General features: G+C 46.1%; 2 protein-coding genes and 1 long non-coding RNA gene across 3 annotated transcripts; 2 read left to right on the top strand and 1 right to left on the bottom strand.

The window, feature by feature from the left end:
* The first annotated feature begins 2894 nt into the window (after positions 1-2894).
* Positions 2895-7177, top strand: LOC133004599 (NLR family CARD domain-containing protein 3-like). Its single transcript, XM_061074073.1, has 3 exons — positions 2895-3015; positions 4480-6262; positions 7023-7177. The coding sequence occupies exons 1-3, from the start codon at positions 2895-2897 to the stop codon at positions 7036-7038; spliced, it is 1920 nt and encodes a 639-aa protein (XP_060930056.1). The 3' UTR covers positions 7039-7177.
* A 605-nt stretch (positions 7178-7782) lies between these two features.
* On the top strand, positions 7783-11284 carry LOC133005137 (uncharacterized). The gene is made up of 2 exons (XR_009678358.1): positions 7783-8062; positions 10451-11284. It is a non-coding gene; the product is annotated as an uncharacterized LOC133005137 (long non-coding RNA).
* Positions 11285-13951: 2667 nt separating this feature from the next.
* On the bottom strand, positions 13952-15617 carry LOC133005129 (F-actin-monooxygenase mical1-like). Its single transcript, XM_061074713.1, has 3 exons — positions 15490-15617; positions 15154-15227; positions 13952-14199 (listed from the first exon to the last, which is right to left on the bottom strand). Exons 1-3 carry the CDS (start codon positions 15561-15563, stop codon positions 14003-14005), a joined length of 345 nt encoding a protein of 114 aa, XP_060930696.1. The 5' UTR covers positions 15564-15617; the 3' UTR covers positions 13952-14002.
* Positions 15618-16914: the final 1297 nt, after the last annotated feature.

Here is a 16914-nt window from a genome sequence, read left to right as displayed (position 1 = left end):
ACGTGGTTCCTCTGCTCCATGTTGATATGAGACGTTTGTGGTTTGTCTCTGTGAAGCTGTCACTTCAGTTTAATCCTCACTGTTGGCTCGGTGACGTCTTCCCGCTGGTTGTTGCTCGTGCTGACGTCACACAGCAGGAACCTTCTCACGTGTCTCCTGAGGAGCTGGCTCGCAGTCCGGAGACCAGGGGCTGACGAAGCAGGATCCGGGCAGTGACGTAGGAGGGGAAGCGTCTGGTGGAGTAGTTCTGGGGCAGCAGGTGGAGCAGACATTGTTCAAACATGACTCTCACATAAACCATCATGCAAACCCAATAATATCCATCTCAAACACACACCTACACGTGTACAGGTCCTGAAGGTCTCTTCACACTGACTCCATCTGGTGAATCAAATGACACCTGCTTGATGGAGGAGACAAGAAGTCATTACTGCTGCAGAACAAATCCTGTTGTTAGATATTATCTGCACGCGCATTTAAAAAGGGTTCCAGCATTATAGACAACGTGATAATAACACACTGCTCTGATACAGTGGGATAACATTAACAACTGCCCCCCCCCCACAATGGTCAAATGATGCATCACAATGCAGCTGTATTTCTCTAGATCTATAAACCAACACTGTGACTGGACGTGTTTGACTCCAGAGTTTCTGAGGCTCATTTAAACATCATGATGAATCACATTGTACGGCTCAGTCCCAGGAGACGCTCCCAGTCAGGACTCAGTGTGAAAGATCTGGATTCATGATCCCACACCGTCCATTAGTAACTAAATATATGATCCTACGTTTATTATCGACATCATAACATCACAATAAAACATGAACTATGAACCAATTCATCTTCATGGGTATGAACTGGACTTTGAACTGGTTTCAAGAGAGAACTGGTTCCACAGGGAGGAGGAGGAGCCTGAGAACAGGGGGGGTCAGACTCCATTTTCACCTGGACGAGCAGAAGGAAGGACAGTGAGCAGGTGAGTGTGAACACAACTTTCTGAAAGTTTTCCTGTCTCACTCTCACACCTGCGGTTAACATCCGTCTGCTGGTCACATGACTCTAAGTTTGTCAGTTCACACCTGGTGACAGACGTCATGTGATCGGATCCCAGAGACAGATGTGAACAGCTGGTCTGGATCAAAGAGCCTTCAAAGGACTAATGAACAGAGTGAACTCACAGTTTCACTTTTTATCTTCATCTGTTCATCAAGTGTTTAATAACACAACGTGTTTTCACCATCATACGTTACAGCAGTGGTCACCAACCAGTGGAGGGTCTTCACTGTGGATCCCAGTAAAGCTCGGGACTCACTGGCTGAGGCGTGAGGAGCATCGACCTGCAGAGCCAGGTACACACACACACACACACACACACACACACACACACACACACACACACACACACACACACACACACACACACACAAACACACACACACACATATAACTTCCCACTGGTTTTGTGTGAGTTTTAAAGTGAATATAAAGTTGAAGAGCTTGTGTTTGACCTTCATTTGGGCACAAAGCCATAGAACTGAGTGGAGATACAGAGTGCTGCTTCAAGCTGCTGACTGACTTGCTCTCAGTGTTACTGTCTATAAAGTTCTGTAATTCATTTCCAGCCTTTATGACGTGAACATGATACTAGATGTTGAGTTTCCTTCTCTTAGTGGCCGGGGGTTGAAGGACACATGAACTTTTACAAGCTTGTATTAATTAACTTTAATCTAGTTGATTGGTTTGAGTGTAGATTAGGAAATGCTCAAGTTGCAAAAATACTTTGTTATTCAACGTTTGTTTATGGCTCTGCAGGTTTATTGGTGGATTTAAAAAGGCCATAAACCGATATGACATGAAAAGGAACTTTATTATTGTACTTGTACACTAGTACACCTCCATACCCTTATTGACTGGTACCCTAAAACATATATTCATATGATTCATTTAATAATGTACTCTAATAATGTACTAATGGCTGAATAAATCAGGTGATTGATTGAAATATCCCAAAATAATTGAGGCTTCCTGAGGTCACCTGAGAAGAGAGAGACAACGTAAAGTCTGAGAGAGAGAGAGAGATAGAGAGAGATAGAGAGAGAGAGAAAGAGAGAGAGAGAGAGAGAGAGAGAGAGAGAGAGAGAGAGACTCTTGTTCTTCCTGAGGTTTCTGATGTGATCACTGTATTTCCTTGTATATAAGAAGTCCTGTGTACTCAAATAAATACCAGTACTACAAACTATGAAGCCCTGCATCTATTTCACAATAAAAACATTTAAAAATAAATGAATTGATTCAGTCAACAGAAACGCTGGAGTGCTTTTATTTGGAAATGGGTCGGCTACAGGAAGTGTTTAAATATTTGTGTTTGTGACGTTTTCAACAGATAAAGATTGAAACTGGTCTAAAGATCATTTCACTGAGTTCTGCTTTAAACTGAGCGCAGAACAAAAAGGAAATAGACCAGACCTTGAATATCTAGAAGAGTAGCGCGGCCTGAACCACAACTGAGCCGCAGCCAGCCCGGTGCAACATGGACGAGGACAATTCAAAGCAAGTTGGACCCTCACACAAAAAGTAAGAGACCTGCTACAAACATGTGAAGCTCCAAACTGAATCCTCACAGAATGAACCAGTGAATGATGTGTTCTGAAAGAAAACATGTTTGTGTTTGCAGAGGTCAGAACCACAGACTGAGAGCAGAGTCTCCAGGGTCCAGCTGTCTGTCTCTGAAGAGTGACCAGTCCATGGATCCTCCTTTCAACTTCAGTAAAGAACCTGGACCCTCACACACAAAGTAAGAGACCTGCTACTGTCGGCGTGGTCGTTTATCCTAAATATGAGATGATGAGCCGAACTCGGTTTTGTTCAATCAAGTATTTATTTAGAAAACAATGAAAGATATGAGCAGCAAAACAACGGGCATCCATCTCACTGACCGGAACGCTAGTAGCCCCGGACAGTCTCGAGTCGCATCAGAACACAAAACCCATCAGAACGCATCCAACAGCCGGCGTCTGTAAGATTTTATAACAGTCCCTGGTTCCTCCTCGTGCGCAGACGTAGTCCATCCTCTTGGCTTTGGAATAAGGAAGTGACAAGGAGCCACTCCCAAGGTCTTGACACAGCTGATGCTACGAGAGCCAAACTGTTGTTGGAGAAAAGATATTATGTTCCTGCTATATCGGCTGTACATTGTGTTTGTACAGACATTCAAAACAACTAAACCAAAACAAAGAAACAACATTGTGACGCACATACATTCTAATTTCAAGATTAAACACTAGGAAGGAAAAGGTTATTATTAAATCATTTGTGTGCAGGCCATTATCTGGCCCCGAACTTTATTGCATAGAGTTCATTCAGACCCACTCTAGCTACATTTTCAAACCCTAACACTACAAACATGTGAAGCTCCAAACTGAATCCTCAGAGAATGAACCAGTGAATGACGTGTTCTGAATAAAAACATGTTTGTGTTTGCAGAGGTCAGGACCACAGACTGAGAGCAGAGTCTCCAGGGTCCAGCTGTCTGTCTCTGAAGAGTGACATGTCCAGGAGACCTCCTCTTAACTTCAGTAAAGAACCTGGACCCTCACACACAGAGTAAGAGACTGTTTCTACTGTGACCTGCTCTGAAGAGGATCTAGTTTCCTCTAGTGTGGCCCCTGCATTAGGACACAGCTTCATTGAAGTTGGTGACTAATCTCTCAGAATCACTCAAAGAGCTCAGACCTCCACCAAGAACCAACACGCTCCTTATGAAACCACTTTGAAATACACTAGAGACTCATTTTGATTTGGATCTGCACCAAATTCCACACACTGGTAAACATCAGTCCTCTGAACCCCGATCTGGTTCACAAGTCACAACCTTCCACCAAGTTTAGTGGTAATCTGTTGTTTTTTTATAATCCCACTAACGAACCAACCAACACACAAACATACTGGGTGAAAACAAAACCTCCTTGACAGAAGTGATGACAACCTGTGACTGTGACATGTGAGTTATCAGGAGATGTCTTCACAGGGAGAGGAAGAGGAGTCATGTCTCTGAGGAGGAGCAGTCGTCCTGCTGTGCTTCGTGTCAGGACGTCCTGAAGGATCCAGTCTCCACCAGCTGTGGACACTGGTTCTGCAGACAGTGCATCACCTCATACTGGGACCAGTCTGGTTCTTCAGGAGACTCCTCCTGTCCCCAGTGTGGACAAAGATCCAGAACAGGAGCTGGAGCTCAGACAGCCGGTCAGAGCAGCACTGTACATGTGTCTGCTGATGTCTTCACTTCTGACAACAGCACATGTGGTTTTATTTTGTTCCTTCATACAGCATCAACATTTAACATCGTTAGAAAAGCACAAAGTTAAAAAGCTTTTATTTTCTGTAATTTTTCTGTATCTGATGAAAACAATCAGCAGATTCTCAGATTCTCTGTCTCTGACATTGTTTCTTGTCTTTCAGAAGATCGTGGTCTGCAGGAGGTTTCAAGAAAACATAAGCTCAGTGTGAAGGGAAGATGTGAACATGTGACTGAAGGAAGTAATGAAACAGGAAGTACAACCCTCCTCAACAGGATCTACACTGAGCTCTACATCACAGAGGGACAGAGTGAAGAGGTTAATACTCAACATGAGGTGAGGCAGCTGGAGACGGCTTCCAAGAAGAAGATCCTCCACGACACTCCCATCAGGTGCCACGACATCTTTAAAGCCTCCACTGACCAGCAGAGCAGCATCAGAGTCGTCCTGACCAACGGCATCGCTGGCGTTGGAAAAACCTTCTCGGTGCAGAAGTTCACTCTGGACTGGGCAGAGGGTTTAGAAAACCAGGATGTGGGTCTGCTGGCTGTGCTTTCCTTCAGGGAGCTGAACCTGGTGAAGGACCAGCAGCACAGTCTCCTCACGCTGCTCCGTGTTTTCCATCCAGCGTTACAGAAGCTCACGGCAGAGACGCTCGCTGTCTGTAAACCTTTGTTCATCTTTGACGGCCTGGATGAAAGCAGACCTTCTCTGGACTTCAACCACGGGGAGCTTGTGTCTGAGGTCACACAGAGGTCATCAGTCAACGTGCTGCTGACCAACCTCATCCGGGGGAATCTGCTTCCCTCGGCTCTCGTCTGGATAACCTCCAGACCTGCGGCGGCCAATCAGATCCCTCCTGCATGTGTTGACAGGGTCACAGAAGTACGAGGCTTCACTGACGCCCAGAAGGAGGAGTACTTCAGGAGGAGATTCGGTGATGAAGCGCTGTGCAGCAGAATCATCTCACACATCAAGACGTCCAGGAGCCTCCACATCATGTGTCAAATCCCAGTCTTCTGCTGGATCAGTGCTACAGTTCTGGAGCACATGTTGACCACAGACCAGAGAGGAGAGCTGCCCAAGACCCTGACTGACCTGTACTCACACTTCCTGCTGGTTCAGACAAAGAGGAAGAACAACAAGTACGGTGAGGGACATGAGACGACTCCACAGCAGCTGACGGAGGCTGACAGGGACGTTCTCCTGAAGCTGGGGAGGCTGGCACTTAAACATCTGGAGGAAGGAAACATCATGTTCTACCAAGAAGACCTGGAGCGGTGTGGTCTTAATGTCACAGAGGCCTCGGTGTACTCAGGAGTTTGTACTGAGATCTTCAGAAGAGAGTGTGTGATCTTCCAGAAATCAGTCTACTGCTTTGTTCATCTGAGCGTTCAGGAGTTTCTGGCTGCAGTCTACATGTTCCACTGTTACACCGAGAGGAACACAGGAGAACTCAACATCTTCTTGGGAACAGATGGGGACACAGACAGTATCTTCTCCCTGGATGACCTCCTGAAGAGAACCATGGAGAAATCCCTCCGGAGTAAAAATGGTCATCTGGACCTGTTTGTTCGCTTCCTTCACGGCCTCAGTCTGGAGTCCAACCAGAGAGTCTTAGGAGGTCTGCTGGGTCGGAGAGGGAGCAATCCAAAGATCATCCAGAGAGTCATCAACAACCTGAAGGAGATGGAGAGTTATAACATTTCTCCTGACAGAAGCATCAACATCTTCCACTGTCTGACTGAGATGAACGACCACTCAGTTCATCAGCAGATGAAACAGTTCCTGACGTCAGGGAACAGATCGAAGGAGAAACTCTCTGGGATCCACTGCTCAGCTCTGGCCTACATGCTGCAGATGTCAGAGGAGGTTCTGGATGAGTTGGACCTGGAGAAGTTCAACACATCAGTCGAGGGTCGACTGAGACTGATCCCAGCTGTGAGGAACTGCAGGAAGGCTCTGTAAGTGTGTGTGTGTGTGTGTGTGTTTGTGTGTGTGTTTGTGTTGGGGGGGGTTTGTTCATATGTGTGTGTGTGTGTGTGTGTGTGTGTGTGTGTGTGTGTGTGGGGGGGGTTTGTTCATATGTGTGTGTGTGTGTGTATGTGTGTGTGTGGGGGGGGTGGGGGGGGGTGAGTGAGTGTGTGACTGTTGTCTGTGTGGGTGGGGGTGTGTGTGTATGTATGTGTGTGTGTGTATGTGTGTGTGGGGGGGGTGAGTGTGTGTCTGTTGTGTGTGTGGGTGGGGGGGGAGGGTGTGTTGGGGGGTTGTGGGGGGGAGGGTGTTTGTGGGTTGGGGGGGGAGGGGGGGTGAGTGAGTGTGTGTCTGTTGTGTGTGTGTGGGGGGGTGTGTGTGGGTGGGGGGGTGGGGGTGTGTGTGGGGGGAGGGTGTGTGCGGGGGGAGGGGTGTGTGTGTGGGGGGGTGAGTGGGTGTGTGTGGGGTGGGGGGGGTGGGTGTGTGTGTGGGGGGGTGCATGTCCAGGTTCCATGTTGACTTCACAACAATATGAGGTCACTGTGACCATGAACATGTTCTGTGACCTTTGACCTCTGACCACCTGAATCTCATGAGTTCCTCTGTTAGTCTGAATGAACATGTTGTGTGACCTTGACCTTTGACCTCTGACCACCTGAATCTCATGAGTTCCTCTGTTAGTCTGAATGAACATGTTGTGTGACCTTGACCTTTGACCTCTGACCTGAATCTCATGAGTTCCTCTGTTAGTCTGAATGAAGCTTGAACCAAATCTGAAAGGATTCTCTTGAGGAGTTTTTAACAAAGAGGGGATTTACCAGGGTGAGGGTCACATGATCACGTTTTGTATGAATGTTGTGTTTTCTGATTTAATTCTCACAGATTTGATATTTTCTTTAATTACAGACTCAGTGGTTATCTCCTCTCAGAGACTCACTGGGAAGTCGTGGCCTCAGCTCTGAAGTCAGACCCCTCACATCTGATAGAACTGGATCTGAGCTACAACAAGCTGCAGGATTCAGCAGTGAAGCTGCTGTGTTCTGGACTGGAGAGTCCAAACTGTCGACTGGAGACTCTGAGGTCCTTAAATCCTTCTTCACTTTTCAGACTTTCTTTCTTATTGGGTCATTATTTATTTAACTTGTCTCAGTTCTGCTCTGCTCACTGTCCCTCAGTCATCTGTCCCTCACCCAGCCTGTCAGTCACGTCCACCTCATCAACTCCATTCACCTGCACTCACCTGCTCCTGATCACTAAGAAAGTGTCAGTAAATAACATGTGGACTGAGGCCGAGCACTCGTCCTCCTCAGGTTTTCAAAATAAGACACATTCTTATTGAAACAGGTTGGACAGTTGATAAGTATAGAAACAAACAGGAAGTGACATCAGGAGCCGTCCCTACTTTAAACAGTGTTTAATTACACAAACCTGCTCAGTGACCAACACACAGAGAAGAAGCTGATGAATGAGACAATGGTCCAACATGTCTGATCTGATGTTTATCTTCAGGTCACAGACTGGACTGAGGTCAGCAGCATGTTGAGAGTCTGTGTTGACATGATGACGATCCACAACAACAGGAGGACACATTCTAATATTCATATTTCTTTATCCAGGTTGTCGAGATGCAATCTGTCAGAGATCAGCTGTTCTTCTCTGGCTTCAGCTCTGAGGTCAAACCCCTCTCATCTGAGAGAACTGGATCTGAGGAACAACGACCTGCAGGACTCAGCAGTGAAGGAGCTGCTTGATCTACAGCAGAGTCCAACCTGTCGACTGGAGACTCTGAGGTCAGTAGATGGGTGGAGTCAGTCCGCGCTGCTTTCATCAGTATTTTACTAAACACAGTCAGTATCACAGATCCAGGGTCTGTGCTACCAAGCAGGATTTGTGGTTATCAGGTTAACTTCAGGTTTAGTTTTTTCAGTCCTACGAAGCTCGTCCACTTCTTAACGAGGTAAATCACCATGGTAACTTCTGATGAACGGCTCACCTGCTCCAGGTTAAGTTGGAGATCAACCCGTATAAAAGCTCCGCCCACTGACCACAGTGACTCTACACTGTTGTGTGGTGCACACTCTCCTTAAAGGGACGGATAAGGGAAGTTTAAATCAACGTCTGGTTGGTTCAGTTGATCTCTAACTCACCCAGAACATCTCAATGTCTCCAGACTCATCCTGTCCCCAAAACACCAGATGACCTCAGTCAGCTTCCTGGAGACAGGTCCATGTGTGTGTCCTCAGAGACAGTGAGACAGTGTGTGTCCTCAGAGACAGTGAGACAGTGTGTGTCCTCAGAGACAGTGTGTGTCCTCAGAGACAGTGAGACAGTGTGTGTCCTCAGAGACAGTGAGACAGTGTGTGTCCTCAGAGACAGTGAGACAGTGTGTGTCCTCAGAGACAGTGAGTCAGTGTGTGTCCTCAGAGACAGTGGGACAGTGTGTGTCCTCAGAGACAGTGAGACAGTGTGTGTCCTCAGAGACAGTGAGACAGTGTGTGTCCTCAGAGACAGTGGGACAGTGTGTGTCCTCAGAAACAGTGAGTCAGTGTGTGTCCTCAGAGACAGTGAGACAGTGTGTGTCCTCAGAGACAGTGAGACAGTGTGTGTCCTCAGAGACAGTGAGACAGTGTGTGTCCTCAGAGACAGTGAGTCAGTGTGTGTCCTCAGAGACAGTGTGTGTCCTCAGAGACAGTGAGACAGTGTGTGTCCTCAGAGACAGTGAGACAGTGTGTGTCCTCAGAGACAGTGAGACAGTGTGTGTCCTCAGAGACAGTGAGTCAGTGTGTGTCCTCAGAGACAGTGTGTGTCCTCAGAGACAGTGAGACAGTGAGTGTCCTCAGAGACAGTGAGACAGTGTGTGTCCTCAGAGACAGTGTGTGTCCTCAGAGACAGTGTGTGTCCTCAGAGACAGTGTGTGTCCTCAGAGACAGTGAGTCAATGTGTGTCCTCAGAGACAGTGTGTGTCCTCAGAGACAGTGAGACAGTGAGTGTCCTCAGAGACAGTGAGACAGTGTGTGTCCTCAGAGACAGTGAGTCAGTGTGTGTCCTCAGAGACAGTGTGTGTCCTCAGAGACAGTGTGTGTCCTCAGAGACAGTGAGACAGTGTGTGTCCTCAGAGACAGTGAGTCAGTGTATGTCCTCAGAGACAGTGAGACAGTGTGTGTCCTCAGAGACAGTGAGACAGTGAGTGTCCTCAGAGACAGTGAGACAGTGTATGTCCTCAGATTCAGTGAGACAGTGTGTGTCCTCAGAGACAGTGAGACAGTGTGTGTCCTCAGAGACAGTGACACAATGTGTGTCCTCAGAGACAGTGAGACAGTGTGTGTCCTCAGAGACAGTGAGACAGTGTGTGTCCTCAGATTCAGTGAGACAGTGTGTGTCCTCAGAGACAGTGAGACAGTGTGTGTCCTCAGAGACAGTGAGACAGTGAGTGTCCTCAGAGAAAGTGAGACAGTGTGTGTCCTCAGAGACAGTGAGACAGTGTGTGTCCTCAGAGTCAGTGAGACAGTGTGTGTCCTCAGAGACAGTGTGTGTCCTCAGAGACAGTGAGACAGTGTGTGTCCTCAGAGACAGTGAGACAGTGTGTGTCCTCAGAGACAGTGAGTCAGTGTGTGTCCTCAGAGACAGTGAGACAGTGTGTGTCCTCAGAGACAGTGAGTCAGTGAGTGTCCTCAGGGACAGTGTTTGTCCTCAGAGACAGTGAGACAGTGAGTGTCCTCAGAGACAGTGTGTGTCCTCAGAGACAGTGAGTCAGTGTGTGTCCTCAGAGACAGTGTGTGTCCTCAGAGACAGTGAGACAGTGTGTGTCCTCAGAGACAGTGAGACAGTGTGTGTCCTCAGAGACAGTGAGACAGTGAGTGCCCTCAGAGACAGTGTGTGTCCTCAGAGACAGTGAGACAGTGTGTTTCTTCTTGTCTTCCACTCGTCTTGTTAGTAAACAACAGATTCAGATCTGATCAGAACTGATCAGGTGGATCTTTGTCACAGCTCTGAGATCAGTGGGACTGAAGCCTCTCCTCATCACCATGGTAACCAGGAGCTCTTTATACAGAGCAGAACCTCTGCTGAGGTCCATCCGACTGAAGTCCCTGCTGCTCTTTCTACTGGATGAGCTGCATCACTGACTCACAGCTGATGAAGTGAGTCTCTGTGACACTGATGTCTTCTTCTCTCAACAGGTGGGGGTCTGTGTGGAGCTGAGTGTGAAGAGGACAGTGTGTGTGGACGGAGGCTGAGCTGTGTCCTGAGGATCCAGAGGCTGAAGCAGCAGCAGCTTGTGTGTAGTCTCCAATCTACACAACCCCTAATCTGCATGTGTTTGTGAGATGAAGCCGGAGCACCTGGAGAAAACACGTGGAGAACATGCAGACTCCACACAGGAAGACCCATCTGAACCGGATTCAAACCAGCAACCTTCCTGCCCCGATTGTGTTTATTCACATGAAGAATGTGTTTATTGAAATGACACAACACAAGCAGAATATATAAACCCTCTATAAAGAGTCACATACAGTGTGTTTAAGTTTGTCTTTATTATTTTCTACCTTTGTCCCTCAGTCTGTCTCCATGTGTGTAGAACCACATTCTGTGTATATGTCTGTTTATGATCTTAAAGTTCCTGGATTCACGTCACAAATTGATTTAGTTCAACACAAAGTTCAACACATTGAAATCACTTTGAGTTTAAAATCAGAGTTTTGTCTTTGACACAAAAGATCAAAACTCTGGACTTAAAAATGGGACGTTTTCATTTCTGCATCAGGTGCAGAGCGGTGGTGGCTTTTCTACTTTTGACCCACAGGTGGCGCTGCAGTGTAACAGCAGCACATCCCAGTCACAGCCTTTTAGCATGCTGGGAAATAATTGATGATGGGAGGTTCGCAGCAGAGACAAGGGACAGAACGTGTCTGACTTTAAATGTTCACGTCTCTCCGTCGTGTTGACTGTCGACATTAAATGAACCTTCCAATATAATTTGACAATCAGCTCTAAATAAAAGCTTTTGATGTAAACCTGTCTCATGTAACTTGTGTTGGTCTCTCACAAGCTCTCAAGGCTCATTGAACCCAACACACAATGAAACATGTTCTTATGATCCACGTGCACATTTTAATTACTCATCCGTCTTTCACACGTTTTCTTTGCTCTTCGTTATTATATAAATATCATAAAGCAAAGTGAAGGTGTGCAAATACAACAGATGTGAACAGCCTCCATGTTTTCAACTCTGACTTCAGAGCTCATCAACACAATAACTTCACAAAATCATTGAGACCAAATGTATTAATTAACGCATTTCCGGTTTCATGCCCAACACTACCGGCAGAAACCACCGAAGATTTAGAAGAATGAATATGGACCAAATAGAAGAGCGTTTGGCAGAAGAGATCTGACAGTATGACCACTTGTATAACCCGTCACAACAGGAAGTTTGAGGTCCGGAAATTACGTCGTAGGGAAATGATGTCGTTCGTGGACCAATCACAGCCAAGAGCTGTCCGTGGGCTCTCCGACATGAAGACGGACAGTTAGAAAAATCAGACGTGTACGAAAAGCTCTCCGAGGCGCTCGGAGAGGGCGTTCCACGACGGATAGGGCGGTCTTATCTATCCGTTTTAAAAAATACGTACAAGCATAAATTGGCCTTCACTCTTTTCCCAGTTCACCCGTGCAGAAGAAGCCTTACCATACAGTGAAAGTGCTTCTTGTAAAGTAGATACATCTTGTTGATTAGAGACCAACACATTTACATCATCTGCATAAGCCGAGACTATGAGGGAATACTCAGGATCTGGGAAACCAGGCAGCGAGAGACCACTGATCTTACCCCTCAACCTGCAAAGCAAGGGCTCGATGCCCAGACTGTATAGCTGCCCAGAGATTGGACAGCCTTGTCTTATCTCCCGCTGTACATGGATTGGTCGACTCAGCCCTGTCCCCATCTTTATCATGCATTGTGCACCATTGTATAATAGGCTAAGCCATGCTAGAAACCCATCCCCTAAACCAAAAGCTCTTAATGCGGCAAATAAATAAAGGTGATCTACCCTATCAAAAGCTTTCTCTTGATCTAACAAAACAATTCCACAGTCAAACTCATATTTTTTACATACATCAATAACATCTCTTATTAGAAAAATATTGTCCATGATTGTCCGATCTGGTATAAGTGAGCAGAATGTTCTTTAAATATCAGAAGTAAATGTACAAAATGAGTTTTACTGTTACTTCTGCCAAGGAGCTGATGACTCGTGTTTTTGTTTTGAGGATAATTCAGTGATTTAATGAAATATTACAGGACTGTGAGTGAACTGGTGCAGATCCAAATAAAGATCCACATCTAGTGAATTTAAAAATCTGTTGATCTGAATAATTCTTCAACCTCTGATGAGTTTCTCCTGTGTTCATGTTTTATATACTTTTAACCAGATGAACATCCGTCCTGCAGGACACACGTTATTCAACACATCCACTGTGTTCACACCTGGAAACACCGGAGAACTTCAACGTATGATCAGAGACAAGAAAAATAAGAAATCAGCAAAGTGCAGGATCTTTATTTGATATAATGTGAAGTGCTGCGGCACAAAATGGCAGCAGAGCGATAAATCCATAAGGCTTCTTCTGAACTAAACCAAACTGCTGAGTGTCTCCATCGTTCACGAGGAGAAACACCTGCAGATGATAAACCAGAGAATTTATAAATAGATGAACCAGTTTCGTGTCCTTAACGTTCACCGACAATCCGCCTGTGTTCGTAAAACTCACTTCCACCTACAGAAAAATACAAAATAAAACAGCAGAGTGTGCAAATCCATCTGTGGAACCCCCCGACTCTGACCCGAGAAGCCGGGACCTTCGACCTTTGACCCCTGAGTGTGACCTGCGATCAGGGGAGGACGTGGCGAACAGCAGGAAGTGCTACACAATTCAGAAACCTTCAAAAATAAGAAACTAAAATAAGGAATAACTGGATTTTACTGCAATAATTCTAATATTTAAACTCTTTTTATTATCTTTAAACTCTAATCGTATTTCTATTCAATATACCAAATAATAATAGAAGTATGATATGTACTTTATATTACATCTGGGTGTACAACATAATTATTCAAAACATCAATCTCTGTTAAACCCACAGTAACTGTGTGTGTTCTACAGATCAGGCTCTCAGGCGCCGCAGGTTTCCCCCCCGATGTGATGTCACACGTCTGAGACACCTGAACCAGGTCCGAGGCCGGGTCAGGTGATCTGCCGCCTGGTGGTGGTTGTTCAACGGTGCAGAAGACACTAAAGATCCTGTGACTCTGCCATGTGTGTGGACTCCTCAGATCTCCAGGGTTATGTCTCCCTCTAGGGGCCGGAGTGTTCCTGTGAAGCCTGATGATTTGAGTCCTGATGATTTGAGTCCTGATGATTTGAGTCCTGATGATTTGAGTCCTGATGATTTGAGTCCTGATGATTTGAGTCCTCGCCGCCGTGGAAGCGCCGGTGGTCGGATTCTGCAACGACTCTGCAGCTTCTTTGGCTTCGCAAAAAAAGTTGAGTCTCAAGGTTTCAAGTCAGCAGATTAGAGAGCGTCTGCTTCCCTTGTACATACAGGTCCATGCTGCACGAGTGTGTGTGTGTGTGTGTGTGTGTGTGTGTGCGTGTGTGTGTGTGTGTGTGTGCGTGTGTGTGTGTGTGCGTCAGTGTGTGTGTGTGTCAGTGTGTGGGGAGGGGGAGGAGTCTTATGATGCCCAGTGAACCTGAGATCCTGCCTTGGAGTGCCGTCTGGCCTCCATGATGGAGAAGGCCTCCTGCTCCTCGCTCATCTCCTTCAGCCTCTTCTCCTCCAGGAAGGAGACCAGCGAGTCCCTCATGTCCACCACCTCGATCATCTGCTGCAGGACCCGCTCCTCCTCCACCTCCTGCTCCTGCGTCTTGTCTGCCGGACAAACACAAGGACACACACTTTGAAGCAGCTATGACCAACATATCTATAATAATAGATGATGTAAAAACAATAGAAAGGTGTCTCCTGAATCTGTAGCTCCCCTGGTCCCCTCAGCTTTATCAGCTCCACATGTGTTTGTGTTTGTTTGTTTGTCTGTTATTTATCAGGATTACTGACAATCTGCTGCACAGAGAGTGAAGTGAAGCAGGTGGAAGGAGGTGATACGGGTCAGGAAACAACCGATTGAATGCTGGTTCTGATCCAGGAGGTTTTTTCCTCTATCGTCACATCGTGAGATCTCAGAGAATCAATCAACGAAACATATTTATCTATAAGTTTGTTCAGTTAGATGAAGCTTGATTGAATTTAAGGAGCCGACTAATATGAGGATAAACCAGTGAGTTAATCAAATAAAGTGGTGTTTTTTCAGTTCCTCCACTGAGGTTTGGAACTTGATTTTATCAAAATGAGGGAGTTTGGTACTTGAGAGACAGTAACTTGGAAAAACTGACTGGGTTTGGACTCAGAAGCTTCACATTAACTTTACAATTAAGGATTTTATGACCCACAAGGATCTGAATAACACACACGAGCGTCTGAATAATGTTTGAAGACGGACTTGCAAAATGTGAACCTGACAAACTATAAATAGAATCGAGGAAATGAACAATCCTCACGACGTTTAGGCTTCAAACATCCCATAATGCAGCACTCTCTGCAGGAGCCAGTGTTACTCAGTACTCGCTCGTTAAGAAAGGAATGTCTGATGTTGGTAATGAAATGGTTCTTGTATATTACGCCCAGGACAAAGATGATGTTATGTTCAGTGATGTTAACGTGAACAATGACAGTATTCAGCTCTGTAGCTGCAGCAGAATCAAAAGCTCTCTTCAACAGTCGTTAACAACTCGTGTTTTCATGAGCGCACAGAAAAACCACACACACCATTCAGCTCCATGAACTTCCTGAGCTCCAGCTCCAACATGCTCTGCTTGTCCTCCAGCTCCAGCTGTCGAGACCTGGGAGAGAAACACAAAGATCGGCCGAGTCACGACAACGTGGCGACAGAAGCAAGTCATCGCAAAAGGATGAGCAGCGACTCCAGTCTGAACACACAACACAGAACAGACAACACAGTGTGTCCTGAGGCGGAAGTCTGATGTTATGGACGCTCTTGCAGCCGTGCCACTTCTACCACGAACACAAAAGCCGTGTTGTGTTCCCTGTGTTGACGAGACAGGAGTTCACTGTGCAGCAACTGTTTACAAGTGAGTCACTCACGCCACCATGAGGTCAGACTCCTCAGAAACCAGCGCGTTCTTCTCGTGGACGAGTTGGATCCAATGCTCGATCATGTCGGGGGAGCCGCTGCTGCCTGGAGGAGGAGGAAACACACAGTTCTGTCTTCAGTGTGTTTAACAGAAGCCAAAGTGCTTTCATACATGTGACTGAAATGATGCAGGAGGCTTTAAAATGTGACACAGCTTCTATAAACTACAGTAGTTGATGTCTTCTGGCTGAAGGAAACACAACTTCTGGTTAAAATCTGTTTAAACTGTTCGGATCATAAAAGAAAACGTTTTAAAAGTCCCTTAAAAAGAAATAAACAAGGCCCTTTATCATATGAGGAATTAGAAATCCTGAATGTTTGGTTACGTGTGGTTCTTACTGGCCTCTCCTCTCAGAGTTACAGCACGTCTGTATAAATATGCAACATGTATGATATGTTGTACATGTATGTGTGTGAATGTAAACATATGTGCACGGTCACAACTTGATAGCAAATGTAAAAATGTGAGAATAAAGTATTCTCAAATAAAAATGTTTACTGCAGCTCGTTCATCATCACCGAAGGAAAAACTTTAAATTCTCCTGTTGATTCAAAGAACCTCAGCTCGTTAAATTTTAAGATTTCTGGAACAAAATCCTCATCATCTTGAATCTGAGTGAGATTTACTTACGAGCCCAACTCGTCCATGATGTCAAACACGTCCTGGATGTTCTCGGTGTTCTTCTTCCACACGTAGTCGCCCTCCTGACGGCCCATGTCTGCTGGCAGCGGGGGGGTTTCTTTCAGACGCGAGGAGAGAGAGAGAGAGAGAGAAAAAGGCACAAAAATGATGTCTGGATAATAATCCTGCAGTTTAATATCCAGACATCATCAGGGACAAAAAATCCTCAGGGATTTCGGACGAGTCGTGAGACAGCAGGCGTCTCCAGGAGGACGCAGCAGGTCTTTGTTGGAGCTCTAATCTGATCTGGACCTGACTCACAGGAGGGGGGGGGGGGCGGCGTCAGGCTCTGAAAACACTGGACAACTCTGCTGGGCATGAACACGGGGGGGAGCAAGAATACAATCTGTGCATTGGAATTTCTCTGCACTGCCAGGACCAAAATATTAAAGATTAAAAGTTCATCAGTAATAATAACACAGAGTTCTGATGTGTTATAGTTATATAATGAGCTGGTCCAGTTTGAGAACACTTATCTAATGACTGATCCCACAGAGCAGCAGGTACCCAGGAGGATTAGCACACTTTAAAACAAACAGGTTATCCACTCCAGTTTCCTGCCTTCTTTTCTCTTATATAATGGATTAGTGACTCTTCACATGGAGGCCTGACCTTGTCACGGATCTCTCTGCTGGAGGAGGAGGAGGAGGAGGAGGAGGAGGAGGAGGAAGAGGAGGAGGAGGAGCAGAGACTC

The sequence above is a fragment of the Limanda limanda genome, chromosome 7 (assembly GCF_963576545.1).
Source record: "Limanda limanda chromosome 7, fLimLim1.1, whole genome shotgun sequence".
NCBI lineage: Eukaryota > Metazoa > Chordata > Actinopteri > Pleuronectiformes > Pleuronectidae > Limanda > Limanda limanda.
The sequence above is the reverse complement of the archived record's forward strand: the minus strand, read 5'-3'. Positions and strand labels throughout refer to the sequence as shown.

Excerpts from the sequence above, each read along its gene's own strand:
- LOC133004599 (XM_061074073.1), top strand. The coding sequence starts at position 2,895 with ATGAAAGATATGAGCAGCAAAACAACGGGCATCCATCTCACTGACCGG. Across the intron at positions 3,016-4,479 it reads GAACGCATCCAACAGCCGGC|AGGTTTCAAGAAAACATAAG; the intron begins GTCTGTAAGATT and ends GTGGTCTGCAGG.
- LOC133005129 (XM_061074713.1), bottom strand. The coding sequence starts at position 15,563 with ATGATCGAGCATTGGATCCAACTCGTCCACGAGAAGAACGCGCTGGTT. Across the intron at positions 15,228-15,489 it reads GAGTCTGACCTCATGGTGGC|GTCTCGACAGCTGGAGCTGG; the intron begins GTGAGTGACTCA and ends TTTCTCTCCCAG. Across the intron at positions 14,200-15,153 it reads GAAGTTCATGGAGCTGAATG|ACAAGACGCAGGAGCAGGAG; the intron begins GTGTGTGTGGTT and ends TTTGTCCGGCAG.